The sequence below is a fragment of the Girardinichthys multiradiatus genome, chromosome 6 (assembly GCF_021462225.1).
Source record: "Girardinichthys multiradiatus isolate DD_20200921_A chromosome 6, DD_fGirMul_XY1, whole genome shotgun sequence".
In the NCBI taxonomy this organism is placed as follows: Eukaryota; Metazoa; Chordata; class Actinopteri; order Cyprinodontiformes; family Goodeidae; genus Girardinichthys; species Girardinichthys multiradiatus.
Genome location: NC_061799.1, coordinates 4,548,941 through 4,569,869, shown reverse-complemented (window position 1 = coordinate 4,569,869; position 20,929 = coordinate 4,548,941). Strand labels below are relative to the sequence as shown.

At 40.8% G+C, this 20,929-nt stretch overlaps 1 protein-coding gene across 4 annotated transcripts in view; it reads right to left on the bottom strand.

The window, feature by feature from the left end:
• Window positions 1–20,929, bottom strand: part of crtc1a (CREB regulated transcription coactivator 1a) — an 87,447-nt gene that overhangs the window by 7,610 nt on the left and 58,908 nt on the right. The window contains exons 10-12 of one of the 4 annotated variants that reach the window (XM_047368186.1): window positions 16,448–16,540; window positions 14,441–14,536; window positions 11,546–11,650 (exon numbers count right to left, since the gene is read on the bottom strand). In XM_047368186.1, coding sequence (XP_047224142.1) covers window positions 11,546–11,650; window positions 14,441–14,536; window positions 16,448–16,540 — 294 coding nt within the window. Of the gene's footprint in view, window positions 1–11,545; window positions 11,651–14,440; window positions 14,540–16,447; window positions 16,541–20,929 lie in introns of all 4 variants that reach the window. The other 3 variants (XM_047368185.1, XM_047368188.1, XM_047368187.1) reach the window with 3 other exon arrangements.

Below are 20,929 nucleotides of genomic sequence, written 5' to 3'. Positions count from 1 at the left end.
GTTTTTCATACATAATTTGGATTTTAAATAATAAAATCCAAATTATGTGTGAAATAATAATAATTTTAAATACCTGCCCTACCTTAAAGTTTGGGAAGAAATGAGGAATTCAACGAGTTCCAACAGGTCCTAATGCCAGAAAACACACTAACCACAGGGCAGGAGGAGAGTACGTCCAGTTGAGACAAATGCTGTTTACTTTCTCAGAACCAGCTTCTGTTCCAGGTTCTGTCAGCTCTGGGCTCTCTCTGTCTCTCTCGGCAGGAAAGATCATCCGCAATGGCTTACAGCTACTGTCTGCCCAGGCTCAAATAGTGTTCGATGTTTGGCTGTTTCCTCTTTTTGGAATTCAGAACCAAATTATAAGAAGAAAAAAACTCTTGATGGTTCAGTCTGCTGATCAGTCCATCACTGTCTGTCTCTCACTTTTATTAGGCTGAATCAGAGCTCACAGACGTCAAAAGAGTGTTTTGCCATGTCTATTTAGATTAGGGAAAAATACATTTTACTATTTTTAAACCGCTTTGTTTACCTTTGAGAGGAGAGTGCTCCAGACATATCACAAGCTACACAATAATTTCTGGAGAAGATTGCTCAATGTCTACTATCATGTACAGTAAAAAGAGACAGGTTAAAAGCTTTAAATAATAGAATTACACCATTAAAGAGTATTATATTTATATATATTCACGTGCTTTCAAGGTATTCATCATGAGAGCTTTATAGTCTTTGCATTTGGACAATCTCAGGAGCCTAGTCTGTGGGATAAAAGATTATAACGTCTATGTAGAGTATCATCACCTGCAGGCCATGTCTGTCAGTATACAGGTCCTTCTCAAAATATTAGCATATTGTGATAAAGTTCATTATTTTCCATAATGTCATGATGAAACTTTAACATTCATATATTTTAGATTCATTGCACACTAACTGAAATATTTCAAGTCTTTTATTGTCTTAATACGGATGATTTTGGCATACAGCTCATGAAAACCCAAAATTCCTATCTCACAAAATTAGCATATTTCATCCGACCAATAAAAGAAAAGTGTTTTTAATACAAAAAACATCAACCTTCAAATAATCATGTACAGTTATGCACTCAATACTTGGTCGGGAATCCTTTTGCAGAAATGACTGCTTCAATGCGGCGTGGCATGGAGGCAATCAGCCTGTGGCACTGCTGAGGTCTTATGGAGGCCCAGGATGCTTCGATAGCGGCCTTTAGCTCATCCAGAGTGTTGGGTCTTGAGTCTCTCAACATTCTCTTCACAATATCCCACAGATTCTGTATGGGGTTCAGGTCAGGAGAGTTGGCAGGCCAATTGAGCACAGTGATACCATGGTCAGTAAACCATTTACCAGTGGTTTTGGCACTGTGAGCAGGGGCCAGGTCGTGCTCAAAAATGAAATCTTCATCTTCATTAAGCTTTTCAGCAGATGGAAGCATGAAGTGCTCCAAAATCTCCTGATAGCTAGCTGCATTGACCCTGCCCTTGATAAAACACAGTGGACCAACACCAGCAGCTGACACGGCACCCCAGACCATCACTGACTGTGGGTACTTGACACTGGACTTCTGGCATTTTGGCATTTCCTTCTCCCCAGTCTTCCTCCAGACTCTGGCACCTTGATTTCCGAATGACATGCAGAATTTGCTTTCATCCGAAAAAAGTACTTTGGACCATTGAGCAACAGTCCAGTGCTGCTTCTCTGTAGCCCAGGTCAGGCGCTTCTGCCGCTGTTTCTGATTCAAAAGTGTCTTGACCTGGGGAATGCGGCACCTGTAGCCCATTTCCTGCACACGCCTGTGCACGGTGGCTCTGGATGTTTCTACTCCAGACTCAGTCCACTGCTTCCGCAGGTCCCTCAAGGTCTGGAATCGGCCCTTCTCCACAATCTTCCTCAGGGTCCGATCACCTCTTCTCGTTGTGCAGCGTTTTCTGCCACACTTTTTCATTCCCACAGACTTCCCACTGAGGTGCCTTGATACAGCACTCTGGGAACAGCCTATTCATTCAGAAATTTATTTCTGTGTCTTACCCTCTTGCTTGAGGGTGTCAATAGTGGCCTTCTGGACAGCAGTCAGGTCGGCAGTCTTACCCATGATTGGGGTTTTGAGTGATGAACCAGGCTGGGAGTTTTAAAGGCCTCGGGAATCTTTTGCAGGTGTTTAGAGTTAACTCGTTGATTCAGATGATTAGTTTCATAGCTCATTTAGAGACCCTTTTAATGATATGCTAATTTTGTGAGATAGGAATTTTGGGTTTTCATGAGCTGTATGCCAAAATCATCCGTATTAAGACAATAAAAGACCTGAAATATTTCAGTTAGTGTGCAATGAATCTAAAATATATGAATGTTAAATTTACATCATGACATTATGGAAAATAATGAACTTTATCACAATATGCTAATATTTTGAGAAGGACCTGTAGTGAAGTGTGTGAATATGTGTGCATTTGTATATGAATAATGTAATGTGATGTACAAACATCTGGAACACCATATCAAAATATCAGCCACTGTGAATAGTTCAGTCCATTGAAGAATGTTAAAAATGAAAACTATTACATATTTTAGAAGAAATGCTAAAATAGAGCCGAAATGCACATACCTTCCAAGTAAAAAGGAACCTTCTAGACAAAAACACTGCACTGACTCAAAAAACATCAAAGAAGTAAAACCATCCAAGGACACCTTGACAGACTTTAATTGTCTGCCTGTCTCTGCCCCAGTCCAGGGGCTGGTTGCCCCTAGGGTGTACCGGTGCCTGGACCTGGGAGTATAAAGTATGCATGGGGAGTGTGAGTGTATGACATCCATTGTTGTTTGTCTTTACGTTGGGTGCGAGTGATTTTATGTGTATGCATGAGGGTGGCAGTGGTGATTGTGACTGTGGGCCTGTTTTTTGTTTTTTTGTGACAGGTTGGGTCTTGGACTGCTCCCTCTCCTGGATCAGCTTATGGGGGGCCTATTTCCCCCCCCCGCCACACTACCTGCCTATGGTTGGAGTCTCTGCCTGCTGGTGTACTTGTGGTTCTCGGTGTCCGGGCTGGGTGCTTTGGTGTGTGCTGGCTCACTCCCGGTGGCTGCTTGCCGGGGCCTGGCCTCCTGGGCTCTGTCGGGCTTCTGCTTGGGCGGTGGTGTGTCCCGAGGTCTTGGGCCTCTGGGTCCATGGCTGGATCTGGTCAGGCATGGACGGCCGCCGGCGGGCCTGTGGGATCGTTGCTGTGGCTCCCTGGGGCTTCTGCACTGTCACTGCTGGGTGGTTCCCCTGGGACTCTCCACTGCTCTTCTCTGGGGGGGTTGCGGTAGTCCCGGCGGTGGTTCTCCCGGGGTTCCTGTGCTTTGGTGGGCCTTTGGATGTCTGTGGCTCGGATCTCCTCAGTGTCCGTCCAGGGACCATGGGGCAGGTCTGTGGGTCCTCACACTCACTATTGCATATTTTTGTGAAGAAACCTTGTATACAAAAGTGCGTCCACACCCATACTCACAGGTGTTAAGCTTCAGGTGTTGACAGATACACAGATGTTCTATATTGGGCTGCACCTCTCACTAAGTACATTTTACCTTCATAATTACTGTGTACTCTTTTGTAAAAAAAAAAAACAGCTGCTGGTGTATGAGCAAGCAGGGTGTAATCTTGTATTCTCTTCATCCTTCTTTCTCTCCTCCATTCTTTCCTCCTTTTCTTCCCTTTTTCCCTTTTGCCCCATCTCTCTCTTTTTTGAGCTTCATTTTTCCTTTTCATTTCAGTCTCCGTGTCCGTAACAATTGAAATATTCCCAAAGAAGTTTATAATAAAGTTTATTTTATAAATATCGAGCAGAGCTTTAAAGCATTAGCTGTGATGCTCCGCTTGTGAAAGTAAATTTGTTGGGCAATTTCTTGGCACTCAGACAATTATGAGCGCTACTCTGCCGGACAGGACACGGTAGAAAAAAAAAAAAAAAGGTGCGGAGTTGTGTGCAACGAGGCTTTGCTTCAGCAGCTTCAGTAATGGCAGAGGTTACCATACAAATTAATCGTTTTTATATATAGTATAGTATAGTAGTTGTAGGATGTTTTTCAGCGAGAAAGTAGACCAAAACTTCATTTGTGCAGTCAGTTCGTCAAGAATGTATGGAGGACCGATCCTGACAAAATTAAAAATAAAAGCAGAAATATATATATTTTGTTTTTCCGTTTTCTTACACACGCGTTTTCATCAAGAAATGTAAATGTTTTCTTTTTCCTTTTCCTTACACATGCGTTTTAATCAAGAAATGTAAATACTTTATTTTTCCTTTTTGCTCTTTTGACATTTCCTCGTCTCTCTTTTTCCTTTACCGTATGCATTTCTGCTTCATTATGCAAACGAGGAGGGCTGCCTTCTTCTCTCCAGCTCCTCTACTATTGGTCAATAACAGGAAGGAGGAGGATCCATGTGCAGGCCGAGGGTGTGTCCCAATTCAGGGGCTGGATCCTTCCAAGTCCGTACTTGCGGGCTGATTACATCATAGCGCAGCGCGTGAGGTCTGTCAGATGCTGCCGACAAATGTGTCCTTCTTTTGCCCGATTTGAAGGATGCGTTGTGAGTATCATTCGCGGTCCATCTTTTCCCATGATTCATTGCGGGTCAAAGCGGTTTGGTCAAACAGGGGCAGCCATAGCGGACCACAGTGGCAAAAGCTGTGAGTAAACTGTGAAAAATTACACTTTCTGTGACACAAATTAACTTTTACAATGTTTTTAGTGCGGGAATATAACTGTTTAGACGTGAAAAATCTGCTTGATTTATCAAGACATCGCTTAATTTCAAACGTGCTCCGACGTGTTCGGAGTGTTCCGCTCCCACCGTAGTAACTGCCGGTTTGCTTCGCCAGCCCTACCGGCGGTGGGGCAAGCTAGAGATCTGACCGGACTATCGGCACTGAGCTCCTGCTGGCAGTCATCACAGTGAACGTTAAACACAAGTGATTTCTAACAGTTTATGTTAGTATTATTTTAATGTATTGTGTCATTTGTTCATGTAAGTTGATTTGACATTACAGGTGATATTAAAGTTAACCTGAATAAATGAACGATTTTATGTAATCCTACCGTATCGCTGTAGAGTGTGATTGAGAATAAATAAGCTTTTAAATATTAATTTTTGATGAAGAAATGTGCTATATGTGTTTTTAAAAGTATATTTATAATTCAGCTAGCATTATAATTCGTGATTCCAGGTACAGCTGAAGAGAAACATACACTTTCAAACACAAGCAAATCTCAGTATAGAAGTGAAAAGTTTGAAAGAGCTTGTTTTAGGCATTTGCATAGAAATATTTTAATATGTTCTGCAAATTAAGACAAATGTAAAATAAAAAAAAAGACTTGTTTTTATTGTTTAGGGACAAAGGAGCAGACGGGCCAGTTTATTAAGCCCAGGGGTGAGAATGACCACCTTTTTACTGGAGCTAAAAACTCAGCCACCGTGGCTTGGAGGTACAATAACAACATTCTTTGCAGTCAGTTTCTGTCCAGTTTCAAAAACTCCTATCTTTCTAACTTTCATAAATATCCATCCATAGGACAATTCTGGAGAAGATGGTCCAACAGGGGAAGGTCAACCTCTTGTAGGCCAAAAAAAAGTGGGACAATATGAAAAAGAAATATAAAGTTTGTTCAGAACTTCTCATGTCCACTTCTTGGCCCTGGAGTGTCGTCAGGGATGGAGGCAATTAGGACAGGAGGTGTTGTGGAAGGCCTCTGTCCCAACACCTCATCCATAAGGACAAACCAGGGCCAAGTAGCAGCAGTGGGTTTTTCACTGACTCCCTCTCCTGACCCTGGATACTTACAATCCTAAAGTTAGAAGGAAGAAAAAAAGAGTTGACTAAACAGAGAAACCAATAAGAAATATTTTTTATTTGTGTGTGACATGAGAAGTTCTGAACAAACTTTATATTTCTTTTTCATATTGTCCCACTTTTTTTTGGCCTGAAAGGGGTTGACCTTCCCCTGTTGGCCCATCTTCTCCAGAATTGTCCTAAACAAGCAAAAGGAAAGAGGGAAAACCAAAAGAAGTATGTTAATCACTGGATGGATATTTATGAAAGTTAGAAAGATAGGAGTTTTTGAAACTGGACAGAAACTGACTGCAAAGAATGTTGTTATTGTACCTCCAAGCCACGGTGGCTGAGTTTTTAGCTCCAGTAAAAAGGTGGTGGTTCTCACCCCTGGGCTTAATAAACTGGCCCGTCTGCTCCTTTGTCCCTAAACAATAAAAACAACAAAAAATAAATCTTGCTTAATATCAGTGTAAAACAAGTCTTTTTTTTAAATTTTACATTTGCCTTAATTTGCAGAACATATTAAAATATTTATATGCAAATGCCTAAAACAAGCTCTTTCAAACTTTTCACTTCTATACTGAGATTTGATTGTGTTTGAAAGTGTATGTTTCTCTTCAGCTGTACCTGGAATCACGAATTATAATGCTAGCTGAATTATAAATATACTTTTAAAAACACATATAGCACATTTCTTCATCAAAAATGAATATTTAAAAGCTTATTTATTCTCAATCACACTCTACAGTGATACGGTAGGATTACATAAAATCGTTCATTTATTCAGGTTAACTTTAATATCACCTGTAATGTCAAATCGACTTACATGAACAAATGACACAATACATTAAAATAATACTAACATAAACTGTTAGAAATCACTTGTGTTTAACGTTCACTGTGATGACTGCCAGCGGGAGCTCAGTGCCGATAGTCCGGTCAGATCTCTAGCTTGCCCCACCGCCGGTAGGGCTGGCGAAGCAAACCGGCAGTTACTACGGTGGGAGCGGAAAACTGCGAACACGTCAGAGCACGTTTGAAATTAAGCGATGTCTTGATAAATCAAGCAGATTTTTCACGTCTACACAGTTGTATTCCCGCACTAAAAACATTGTAAAAGTTCATTTGTGTCACAAAAAGTGTACTTTTTCACAGTTTACTCACAGCTTTTGCCACTGTGGTCCGCCATGGTTGCCCCTGTTTGACCAAACCGCTTCGACCCGCAATGAATCATGGGAAAAGATGGACCGCGAAGGATACTCACAACGCATCCTTCAAATCGGGCCAAAGAAGGACACATTTGTCGGCAGCATCTGACAGACCTCACGCGCCGCGCTGTGATGTAATCAGCCCACAAGTACGGACTTGGAAGGATCCAGCCCCTGAATTGGGACACACCCTCGGCCTGCACATGGATCCTCCTCCTTCCTGTATATTGACCAATAGTAGAGGAGCTGGAGAGAAGAAGGCAGCCCTCCTCAATTGCATAATGAAGTAGAAATGCATACGGTAAAGCAAAAAGAGAGACGAGAAAATGTCAAAAGAACAAAGGCATGTGTACGGAAAAGGAAAAAGAAAACATTTACATTTCTTGTTGAAAACGCATGTTTAAGGAAAAGGAAAAACAAAACATTTACATTTCTTGATGAAAATGCATGTGTAAGGAAAAGGAAAAACAAAATATATATATTTCTGCTTTTATTTTAAATTTTGTCGGGATCGGTCCTCCATAGAGTTTACTCTGCCTCTCGCCCATAGACTGCTGGAGATAGGCACCAGCTCCCCTGCGACCCACTATGGAATAAGCAGTAGAAAATGACTGACTGACTGTTGGCATTAATTATTAACTATTTTGCCACAATTTTATAAGACAAATGTTTTAATGCAGTGCTAATGATCACAGGACAGATTTTCCATGTTCAGAAAAAATACACATTTCCCTAAGACTGTCTTTTCAAGTAAACGTGACTTAGTGGAGTATGAAATCTTTAATATTTTAAATTTTTCATAGTTTTATGCAGATGGCTCTGCAGTAGGAGAGACAACAGTTCCAGGTTTGGATACAGAAGCTCAGTGATGTCCTACCATCCTCTGCTCTGCTCTCAATACATCTTCTACTTTATATAAATATTTGCTTATGATTAGACAGTCAAGGTATCAATTCTGGAGTGATTTTCAGTTTTTTTATTCTGATAAATAAGTTTTTTACAAAAACATGTTCTGCGGTTATCTGATATGAGTTTACATGATGATAATAAAAGAAAAACAAGTGTGTTAATCAGTGCTCAGTAGTCACTGTAAATGAATCATGCACTTGTAAAGCAACAACTCTGGCCAAATGCAGGTTGGTGAAACATTTATTTATTTAACCTTTTCAAGTTTATGGATCCAGTGAAACAAGGAATAATCGAATGAATTAATCCACTGTATAACTCTAAAGCTACTCATCCATTATTTATCAATTGACACAAAAAATGGTTTATTGACTTTTAAATGGAGTACAGGAGTAATGCCATCTGCTGGAATGACGGTGCATTGAAGTTTTCTTTACAATGGATGGATGGATGGATGGAACAATGTTTTCATCATGTGCACCTGATGTAATTAGCCTGTTTGTAATTTTTAAAGGAAACAAGTAGGAATGGGCCAGTTTCTAGTACCACAGATTTTTAAAATATTACAAAGAAAAATAGCAACACCTTTTCTCCATAGCAAAACTGTGTCCAGCATTTTTCTCCAGCTGGATGGTGCCTAGAGTCATCCAGCACTGTCCTCCACCTTGCTGCTCCTGCACTATTTCCTTTCTAACAAGAAAGCCAAATCTGGCTGTTTGGAAATATTTCCATTCACACAGAGTGTCTTTGTGGGGAAGGAAGCAACCCATCACTTTTTAGGGTAACAGTATAAAACTATAGTTGTCAAGCTGTGAATGCAATGCCTCTTCAGTAGCTGCCAGCAGATCTGCTAACACGGCAGAGTAATTGACCTGTTATTACCATAATTCTTGCTTTTTTGTTTTAAATCAAAAGAAATTCTTGTTTGAAAATCTTGTGTGACCACAGTGATACTGTAAGAGCGGGGTATGTTTATTAATGGTTATACTGTGAGAACCCCATAGTATACTGGTCCATTCATGAAATCAATCGAGAGGCATTTCAGGCTTTCTTATTCCAAAACAGTTTTAACCTGCACAGAAACTACTGGAAATCACAGTGGTTATGGTTTCCTTTGTGTTAATGAACTGAATAAATCAAACTAAAATAAACAGATAAACAATTAATTGATGGCCTGTATCAGTGATCTCAACAGAAAGCAATCAATACTAGAAGCTTTTTTCTCCTATAGGTCAACATACAGTTATCCATGACAGAGTGCAGTGGAGTTATTTCCCACATTTTCTCCTCCTGCTGTTTTTTGGCGTTGATGTTTTAATTAAAACAAATCCAGTGGGATGTAAAGCACACAGAATAAAGAGAATGACTAAAAATATAATCCCCTTCACAGCTTTCTACTTCTCTAAATTACTCAACTCAAAACAGCTCACTTAAAAATTCTCTTTTGGATGTCCTCATAGAATCAGCATCAGAACATCTCCTGTTTTAACATGACCTCATCAGTAATTGGATCATATCCTCAGTCATCTTAGTCTAAATGATATTATCAGTTTGTGCTGCAGATGTCCCCACAGGACAGAGCAGGGCAGCAGAGCACATGACAGAGCAGTTATGAATAACCTCGGGATTAAAGCTGAGCCCCAGCAGCACAAAGACACACCAGAGCTGGCAGAGCAAACACAAAGTGACTCACCTCCACAATGTCCCTCACTACTGTTGTTTCTGTATCCTTTTTCGTCTCAACAACACAAAATCCATCTTTAATGCAGTCAAAGCAAATTCTAATTGAAATTCCAGTTATTGAAAAACTAAATAAAATAAACAAAACAAATTCCAGTTATTGCATTCTTTGTCCTGAGGTCTTCTGACCTTTTTTTGAACTGTGACTCATGAACATCTTCAGTGTTGACCTTGGGCATGTTTGTCTTAACTTTGAGCAATACTTGGTGATTAGGGTTCTGCTTGTTGAAATCTTCCCCTGTCATTAAAGGAGATGCAAAGATCACAGATTTTTAAACTGTTTACAATTTTTGATTTTTGTAAATTTAAGCCCAAAACGTTGAGGCCAACCTGTTTCCTGTGACTGGAAGTAATATTAATGTTAAGAAGTGGCCCAGTCAGAGTACTGAATATTGGGGTTATGGTTAGGAGGCCATCCAACCTCAAAGAAATGGAGCTCATCCCCAAAGAAAAATTCACAAAATACCAGGGGAAACATGCAAGAAGTTGCTGAGTGATTATAAGAAGGGTTTGATTGTTATAATCACAATATAGAATTTGAGAAAGGCATTTATTAATAAAATAGAAATAAAAACAGATTTGTTTTATGCAAAACAGATACTTAATTTACAGTGTTTATTATCTTTTAGGAGGTGAATTTTTAATTTCAATTAGAAGCAAACTTCTTGTTAAATGAAAATGATTTTAAATCTGCCTGGGCTATGAATAATTTTGGGCTTAACTGTGTATATTACAAAAATATCTTTAAGAGAATGTAATAACTCTGAGATTTCTGAAAGGTTGTTAACCTTTTCAAATTCAGCATGTTCCGTGACAAACAAATAAAAGCTCAAAAGGATAAAACAGAGCATCCTAGCTGAAATATGTTCAGCCTTCCTGTTATCTGCTTTAACACACTCTCTCTCTTCCGCAGGTTGAATGGCCGGTAGAAATATAGTTTTAAATGGATTCTTACATCACCGGGCATTTTGAGGCTTAATCTAATTGAATTTTTTTAATCTTTCCTGGAAAGCGCAAACTTTGAGCCTTCTACTCTTAATAGAAGGCTTCTATACTCTTCTGTATAGAAGAGTGTTGATGTTATCCCTATCTAGTAGTGGTTTACTATGGTTAATTCACTAGTTGGAAAAATATCTGATTTTGAAGGCTTCAACAGTTAGAATCTAATCAAGCTAAAAATCTGCCAATTCCGGTCAACAGCTGAGTTCTCAGTGCATCCCTTCCAGTCATTTCGCATTCTGTTGCAGAGGCACAATGGACACAAGCATCTGACAAATATAATAATTTCAGGGTGTAGCAATATGCTGAGTCGCAATGCAAATACCACAAAAACAGCTGAGAGAGAAGACCAGAAAAACAGCTACATCACTACACAACAAGGAGACTGAGTGCTTAACAAAACTTGAAGCCAAATCTGGGCAAGATATACTAAAGTGTTTGAAAATGAATCCTGTTTAGGTGTGATATTCATGGCTTTAATACAGATTGTGAAAGCAGGGAAGAAATTTCCTGTATTCATTCTCTCCTGTGATGGACATTATATCAGAAGCCTCTTCAACTCTGCATAGGATCTGGAATCTGATGTGATGAATTTGCAAGTTTCCTCATAACTAGCAGGGATGCATATGCATTAATAAATGACAAGCTTTGAGTTAAAAGTGCTATTTGATTGTGCCTTTGATCAAATAGAAATGAAAATATGTTGCCCAGATCTGCAGTACCAACAGAAACAAGCTGGAGTGAGGGAGGAGGTGGGGAGGGGGGCAGTAACACAGAGCCCGATGCGGCAAAAACAGCCACAGAACTGCAATGCACAGGACGATGATGTCAACACAAAGTGAGCCCTCAGCTCATCGGCTCACATGCCCTTACTTGAGGTGAGCCTCCGGGTGAGAAGCCTTGATTGGAGACGGGAGAGGTTGGAGACTGATTGGCAGAGGATCCAACCCTGTGGCGGTACTGCTGCAGGGAGGCGGCCTGACACAAGAGGATACACCTATGTAATTCAGACAGGAGCACGTTCTTTCTCCAGTCAGTGGATTTGTTCTGTGCAGTTCCTCTCATACTGAACACGCTGGGGGGTAATATGCCTTTGAATCCCAAGTTGAATTCTGATATGTGTATTGGTGTATGAATGTGTGCCATTTGTGAGTGTGGCTGGTGGAATGAGACTTGTGTAAAAAGCTTTGAGTGTTCAGTAAAACTAGAAAAGAACTATATACACTGCTTAAAAAAATAAAGGGAACACTTAAACAACACTATATAAGTAAGTCGAACTTCCATGAAATCAAACTGTCCACTTGGGAAGCAACACTGATTGACAATTAATTTCACATGTTGTGCAAATGCAATAGACAACAGGGGGAAATCTTTGGTGATTAGCAGACACTCAATAAAGGAGTGGTTCTGCAGGTGGGGACCACAGACCACTTCTCAGTATCTATGCTTTCTGGCTGATGTTTTGGTCACTTTTGAATGTTGGTGGTGCTTTCACACTCATGGTAGCATGAGACGGACTCGACAACCCACACAAGTGGCTCAGGTAGTGCTGCTCATCCAGGATGACACATCAATGCGAGCTGTGGCACGAAGGTTTGCTGTGTCTGTCAGCGTAGTGTCCAGAGCCTGGAGGCGCTACCAGGAGACAGGCCAGTACACCAGGAGACGTGGAGGAGGCCGTAGGAGGGAAACAACCCAGCAGCAGGACCGCTACCTCCACCTTTGTGCAAGGAGAAACAGGAGGAGCACTGCCAGAGCCCTGCAAAATGACCTTCAAAATGACTGCTTGGCATTTGCCAGAGAACACCAGGACTGGCAAATTCACTACTGGCGCCCTGTGATCTTCACAGATGAAAGCAGGTTCACACTGAGCACATGTGACAGACGTGACAGAGTCTGGAGACACCGTGGAGAGCAATCTGCTGCCTGCAACATCCTTCAGCATGACCGGTTTGGCAGTGGGTCAGTAATGGTGTGGTGTGCTCGTCAGCGGTAGCCTGACTGCCATTAGGTACCGAGATGAGATCCTCAGACCCCTTGTGAGACCATGTGCTGGTGCGGTTGCCCCTGGGTTCCTCCTATTGCAGGACAATGCTAGACCTCATGTGGCTGGAGTGTGTCAGCAGTTCCTGCAAAATGAAGACATTGAAGCTATGGACTGGCCCGCCCGTTCCCAAGACCTGAATCCGATTGAGCACATCTGGGACATGATGTCTCGCTCCATCCACCAACGTCATGTTGCACCACAGACTGTCCAGGAGTTGGCGGATGCTTTAGTCCAGGTCTGGGAGGAGATCCCTCAGGAGACCCTCTGTCGTCTCATCAGGAGCATGCCCAGGCATTGTAGGGAGGTCATACAGGCGACACACAATACTGAGCCTCATTTTGACTTGTTTTAAGGACATTACATCAAAGTTGGATCAACCTGTAGTGTGTTTTTCCACTTTAATTTTGTGTGTGACTCCAAATCCAGGCCTCCATTGGTTAATAAATTTGATTTCCATTGATGATTTTTGTGTGATTTTGTTGTCAGCACATTCAGCTTTGTACAGAACAAAGTATTCAATGCGAATATTTCATTCATTCAGATCTAGGATGTGTTATTTGAGTGTTCCCTTTATTTTTTTGAGCAGTGTATATTAATTTATCATTTAGACATTCATATGTGACAAATATTGAAAATCGTGTTTCATGCTCCTTCCACTTTGCATTTATGCTTTATGTGTTGGTATATCACATATGATCCCACTAAAATATGTTGAGGTTTCTTGTTATACCATGATAAAATGTGAAAAAGTTAAAGAGGTTTAAACATTTTTGGAAGGCACTTTAAAGAAATGATAGCACCAAATACCGCATATCACTTCAGTGCATAACTAAAGCTGGGAGGGATGAGGAAGAAACAGGAAAAACAGCAGGGAATTAATTAAAACAAGAAACAACCTGCTAGAAATAAAGCCAAGGCAACTGATTATAATACAACTAGGGATCCGAGAGAACCATCTGTCATCTTTTCACCTGCATCATTTTGGCTCTTTTTAGCATTTATCCAACAAAAATCTAAATGCTAATTTTACAGTGCACTTACAATGTCACTTATAGAGAAATTTGAAAGAAACACTCAACAGTCAATAGTGTGCACGCATTATCTAAAACATGCTCAGAGACGGAACAAAAACATGAATCACCTGTTGACCTGGTATTTTAAACTCCAGAAAGTTGTTTAAGTGCTGTAAGGAAGAAAAGCAACTTTACAAACAGCCAAAGATTTTACCGCTCCAGCATGTTTTGGCTTGTCTGGCAGGGATGCTATATTGCTGACAGGACATGCATCAATCCTGCAATCCTTCACATACTGCAAAGTCTTCACCTTAGATAAATTGGATGTAAATCACTTGGTACATGCAGGAAATAACATCCCAACTTCAACATTCATACAGCAGGAAAACTGATATTGTTAGAGAGCTGCACTATGTAAAAGCATTGCGATTCTGCAATGCTTTTATTCTGTGGAACAAGATAGTACAGTGCAGATTATAGAGAACATCTGTTATGTGAATTTGATATAACAAGGAGAATACATCTGAACCAATTTACACATCTAAACACGGTACAGCTGTGTTTTCCTAAACACGAGGTAACAAAATCTGTCATTTATGCCATCTGACTAAAGCTCCTCAGAAAGAACAGGGCCAGCCAAAGTACAGATCCTTTTGTACCACTAACAACATATGCCATCACACACTATATGGTTTGTGCACTGCTTACCGTGTTCATGTCGATGGTCATGTTAGTTTGTGCTGATGTCTGGTTGTCTGACGTAGAGCAGGAGTTCCCAGAGGTCGGCAGCTGGACTAGACCCGTCTGCTGGAGAGCAAGCAGTGGAATCACAATAAATACGATTGATAAGATAAGAGATAAGATAAGATACATCTACAAAGAACGAAAACTACTGTCTCTAAAAGTTAGAAACAATAATAATAAAGTTAGCAGACAGACTTTGCTACATCCTGCTATTGCAGATCAAAACCAGAAGACTTTCTTGTCTTTTGAATCTGACATATTTTATCTTCTACTTGGCAAATCTAAAAGTAAACATTTGATATTTGCACAAAGCAAATTAAGTAAGCTGACAGAGTCAGTAAGCTTTCTTAACTTCTTAGTGGAGCAGCCTGTCATGACTGTATCAAGTATTGAGGTATTACAATGGCTTAGTCAAAGTCCAGACCTCAACCTGACCGAAATGTTGTTATACCAGGTCAAAAGAGCTGTGCATAAACTGAAGTTAGCAAATGTCAAAACGTTTCATTAGGTTAAGTTTACAATATGAAAGAAGGATTATGTAAATTGAAATCGAATTTCTTCCACCTAAGCAAAAATCTAGATACATAAAAATAATACACTCCAGATCAAAATTGAAAGACTGGGGAAGAATTGATAAGTATTCTCATGTCACTCGGGTGCATCATAACCAGGTTATAAGTAGCTTCAGAATGCAAAAAAACACAAACATGAGCAAGAAGGGGGAGCAAAACAGAGAAGACAAATTATTAGAAACCGCATTTGAACTCAAAGAGATTGTTCATCAGCTGATAAGAGGTTTAAGCAAATTGACCCAAAAGTCTAAATCTGTGCATAAATCTGGCTTTCATATGATTTTCTGTCATGACCCCTGATGCCAAAGGCAAGCAGACTTTCTGTCTTTTATTTTAGCAGGATTGTTGAGCTGCATAAACAAGACCACTTGCATCCATTGATGGCATGGTTGGACACATAAAGACAATAATTTCAAAGTCATATACCCAAAGATATTTCACCTGCTCTGAGCAAGATTCAGCAGGATGTCTGTGAAGGCAAGAGCAAGTCCTCAACATAAATGTAGATCCCATACTAATGTTAACAGTGGCCCAATAACCACGAAAGCTACCGTGAAGGAAGGGCTTAAAGGTCTTCAAAGACCACATCTCCTCCCAGGCAACACACATACCTGTTTGGAAAGGAACACCAAGTAAAGTTTTATTCTTAGACAAGAAAATGTTTAATTTTCATGGCCCTGACAGCTTCCAACATTACTGGCAGGACATGTAAATCCCACTGAGATGTTTTCTACATAGCACAGTGGAGGGCACTCCATCATAATGTAGTGGAGCCTCAGGTTGTCAAAGGTGTCAAACCGTGGGTGGCTTTGTGGAGATGTTGCAGAAGGCTGAGGGTCCTTGTCTGTGCAGTGATGACTTTCAAGACAACGATGCAGTTCACATACCTGTCTGTCAAAGGATTATTCCAGGAGAATAATGTCCCCCCTTGGATCATCCTACACGTTCCCCTGATTTGAAAATGTTTGGCGATGGATGGCAAATGAGGTTTAAAAAAAATGATCAGTTCCAGGCATAATCAGTTCCAGACCTTAGAACCCCTACATCTTCACCACATGTAGCAACATTCTTATCAGCCCATTGGAAACACCCACATCACTCAGGTCTGAAGTCATTTCTGAAGTGATCAACAATAACAACAGGACTACTGACTATGGAGTCCTTTTCCACTGTATTAGTTCTGTTCTGCTATGATCCTTTGAGTTTTCAACAATTCTTTTTTTGTTTTGTCTTTTTCACTTGTTTCTTTTTTAGGCAACATGAAGCATTTTGTTATGATCCAGCAGCAAGAAATGCAAATACTTTTTTCCAGGTCTCAAAATTTTATTCAGGAGTGTATATGGGATCAGACTAACAGTTGAACATTTTGGGCAACAGCTGATTTTACAAAGAAACTTACTTCCTGGTTGTGGTGTGTCTGGGCCATTGACTGCTGGTTGATGAAAGAATACTGGGACAACTGTTGCTCAAGACTCATAGCACTGATGACCGCCTGGGGAGAACACAACAATAAAACGAAAGAAGAAGCCTTGACATTTATGGAACTCTGAAATATTAAAAACTTAACAGATATGCAAATTTCTGGAGGCCTCTGTTGGGTTCCTAACCTTGGGACCTTTGTTCTTTGTCTTCTCCCCTTCCCTCTCTGCACGTATTGACCCACTATAGTTTGACTATTATTATTATTAGTAGTAGTAGTAGCAGTGGTAGTAGTAGCAGTAGTAGGATTGGGTGATATGTCATAAAATCTGTGCCACCAAGCCCTCTGACCACCATCACCAGGCAAGGCGGGTGAAGTGTCTTGCGAAAGGACACAATGACTGAGACGGAGGGAGCGGGGGTTCGAACTTCTACTACGCACCAAGATGAAGACTTTCTCAACAGCTACTAGATGCTCAGAACTGCTGCCCCTCTTGGAGAGCACAACGGTAAGGAAATGTGTGTTTGCTTATCTATTCAGCGGTTGGCCCTGTTGGGTTTCCTAACTATAGAGATCTTTTAGGGGTATCTAGCAGGCCGATTAGAACCATACCAATGGACCATGAGCTGAGCCATGCAGCTTTATTGAATAAAATCCTCTATATGTCAGCCAGATTTATCATATTCCCATTAGATGGATCTAAACAGTCCAACAGAGGGACAGTGTGCACGTGTTTTTCTTGAGGCAACTGAAGCGATCAACTGCACGTACAGTACCGACCAAAAGTTTGGACACACCTTTTCATTCAAAGAGTTTTCTTTATTTTCATGACTATGAATATTGTAGCTTCTCGCTGAAGGCATCAAAACCATGAATTAACACATGTGGAATTATATACTGAACAGAAAAGTGTGAAACAACTGAAAATATGTCTTATATTCTAGGTTCTTCAAAGTAGCCACCTTTTACTTTGATTACTGCTCCGCACACTCTTGGCATTCTGTTGATGAGCTTCAAGAGGCAGTCACCTGAAATGATTTTCCAACAGTCTTGAAGGAGTTCCCAGAGATGCTTAGCACTTGTGGGCCCTTTTGCCTTCACTCTGCGGTCCAGCTCACCCCAGACCATCTCAATTGGGTTCAGGTCCGGTGACTATGGAGGCCAGGTCATCTGGCGCAGCACCCCATCACTCTCCTTCTTGGTCAAATAGCCCTTACACAGCCTGAAGGAGTGTTTGGGGTCATTGTCCTGTTGAAAAATAAATGATGGTCTAACTAAACGCAAACCGGATGGAATAGCTGCAAGATGCTGTGGTAACCATGCTGGTTTAGTATGCCTTCAATTTTGAATAAATCTCCAACAGTGTCACCAGCAAAGCAGCACCACACGATTACACCTCCTCCTCCATGCTTCACGGTGGGAACCAGGCATGTAGAGTCCATCCGTTCACCTCTTCTGCGCCGCACAAAGACACGGTGGTTGGAACCAAAAATCTCAAACTTGGACTCATCAGACCAAAGCACAGATTTCCACTGGTCTAATGTCCATTCCATGTGTTCTTTAGCCTAAACAAGTCTCTTCTGCTTGTTGCCTGTCCTCAGCAGTGGTTTCCTTGCAGCTATTTTACCATGAAGGCCTGATTCACACAGTCTCCTCTTAACAGTTGTTCTAGAGATGTGTTTGCTGCTAGGACTCTGTGTGGCATTGATCTGTTCTCTAATCTGAGCAGCTGTTAACCTGCGATTTCTGAGGCTGGTGACTCAGATGAACTTATCGTCCGCAGCAGAGGTGACTCTTGGTCTTCCTTTCCTGGGGCGGTCCTCATGTGAGGCAGTTTCTTTGTAGCGTTTGATGGTTTTTGCAACTGCACTTGGGGACACTTTTAAAGTTTTCCCAATTGTTCGGACTGACTGACCTTCATTTCTTAAAGTAATGATGGCCACTCGTTTTTCTTGCCGTAATACAAATTCTAGCAGTCTATTCAGTAGGACTATCAGCTGTGTACTGTAGGAAGCTCCTGCACAACACAACTGATGATCCCAACCCCATTTATAAGGCTTGAAATCCCACTTATTAAACCTGACAGGGCGCACCTGTGAAGTGAAAACCATTTCAGGTCTTGAAGCTCATCAACAGAATGCCAAGAGTGTGCATAGCAGTAATCAAGGCAAATGGTGGCTACTTTGAAGAACCTAGAATATAAGACATATTTTCAGTTGTTTCACACTTTTTTGTTCAGTATATGACTCCACGAGTTAATTCATAGTTTTGATGCCTTCAGTGTGAAGCTACAATATTCAGTCATGTAAATTAAGACAACTCTTTGAATGAGAAGGTGTGTCCAAACTTTTGGTCTGTACTGTATATATATATGAGTAACATCACAGAGGGAAGGTTTTTATCCAATCTGTCTACAACTTAGTTTGTGATGTCAAGTGCTTTTAACCAACATTGTGGTGAGGTAGCCGGACACATTTCATTGGCCATCATGTTTTTCTATAAAGGCAATGATTTCTCCTTTCACACCTCCTATGAAAGCTAAACATGTTTAGCTTCTGATTGTACAGAAAAGCATTTCAAATCAACAGTAGCAAGAGCCTGCTGTGCAATCCATGGTGACACTTTCAGTATTTAGCATCTTTCAGTCTGATTTCAGAGTCAACTTGCTTTGAAGGCCACACCTGGGCATCAGATGTTCGCATGTTGGAAGTGGTTTTAAATTTCCTCCACTTGTCGACTATTTCCCATGCAGGAGAATGTTTTCAAACCACGGATCCCACCATGGTGAAGTTAATCATGTGCACCTGATGTGACACATCTTTGCACCTTTCGACTGTGCTGCTGCTGTCTTTATTGCTGTCATCTGACATCAAAGTAGACAGGTTGCACTAATAAAATATGAACTTGTGTTTGTATGACCTTCAACCTTTTGGGTTATTTGCATGTGTTTGTGTGTGTGTGTAGTAGGTATGTGCACTAGTTTATCACTTGGAAATCCATAAGGCAACGCAAGGCAAGTTTATTTATATAGCACATTTCAGTAGCAAGACAATTTAAAGTGCTGTACATGTAAAAAAAGAAACATAATAGAAAAAGTACATTGCAGTGGCATAAAGGTAATTCAATAATTAACGAATACAAGTAATTGAGAAAAAAAAGTAATAATTAAAATGATAAGATGATAATAAAATGATTTAAAAAATGAAAAATTAATGATAAAATGATTGATAAGTGTCAGGATCTGTGCTTTGTCTGTTTGTTTGGTGCCTTTACTGTGCTTAGCCCCTAGATGGCGTGGAACCTGGAGGAGAGGTGACAGGTGTTCTTCATTCCCTTGATTACCTACTGAGGAGTATATTAGGAGGAGGCTGCCAGCTACTCAGCCAGAGTGTTGTCCCTTAGTGGTACAGCTCAAGCCACATTACCTTGTCTTGTTCTTGTGTGGAAGCGTAAAGCTCTGTTTAACTAGATAAAAAGTGTTATTATTGTCTTTACCATAATAAAATGAACTCTGTGATAAGTTCACTCTGAGTGGAGACATGCAAGCTGTCTGTTTGGGAAACAGATTACATTAGAGGAAAGTTCTTGGCGAGAGGAAAGACAAATGAGCTTGTTGTTGCAGGCAGCCAGGAAATCTGGCAAACACTGCCAGGTCAACTGATCTGAGAGTTTGCAATCCAGATAAAGTCATGAGAGTGTTATTACAATATGTCACGTACGCCAATCTGATGTTTTCCAGATGTTGGACAGGAGTGTATTCTCGGAAAAAGTTGAGATAACAGTGTGAATGTGCCAAGGAATGTTATATAACAGAGAATAATGATTTCAAATTGGTCAAGAAGACCCCAATACACACTATTGCTTTGTAATTGTATAAAAACCGCCCTTGAAGAAGTGAAGGGAGGGTGACTTCTGGAATTTTTGATGAAGATGTTGTTTGTGCGCTTTTGAAGAATAAAAGTACCCTCTCGTGAGGTTGTTTGAAGAGAGAATATTTCTGAGTACTGTTTTAATTATTTTGGCTCAGAGATCCGACCGCATCGCTCCCAAATATTGGTGGCACGTACGGGGATTTGCGCTTTCGGCCTAATATTCATCCACCTGATAGATACACAGAAGGAAGACAGATGCCAATTCTGGTCAAAGGAAATACAACCCAATATGTTCCTTGGGCCTCTGTGGACCTGTCCGGATTGGTCTCGCGGTTGCCGGATGTACACGAAGGTGCAAACAAGTGGATCAGAAAATTTGAAGAAGAAACAGTAGGGAAACTGCTGACATTGGGAGACATTAAAGCAGTTTGGGCACAGTGTCTTGGGACTCCAACCATGGAGAACATTTTGAAATGAAACTATGCTTAGATGATTCATCATCGAGCGGATGGAATTGAATACAATGCTTTTCGAAATGTGCTCTGGAGAGAACTGCGAGCAGAATACCCAGCAATGGTAGACCCCAGAG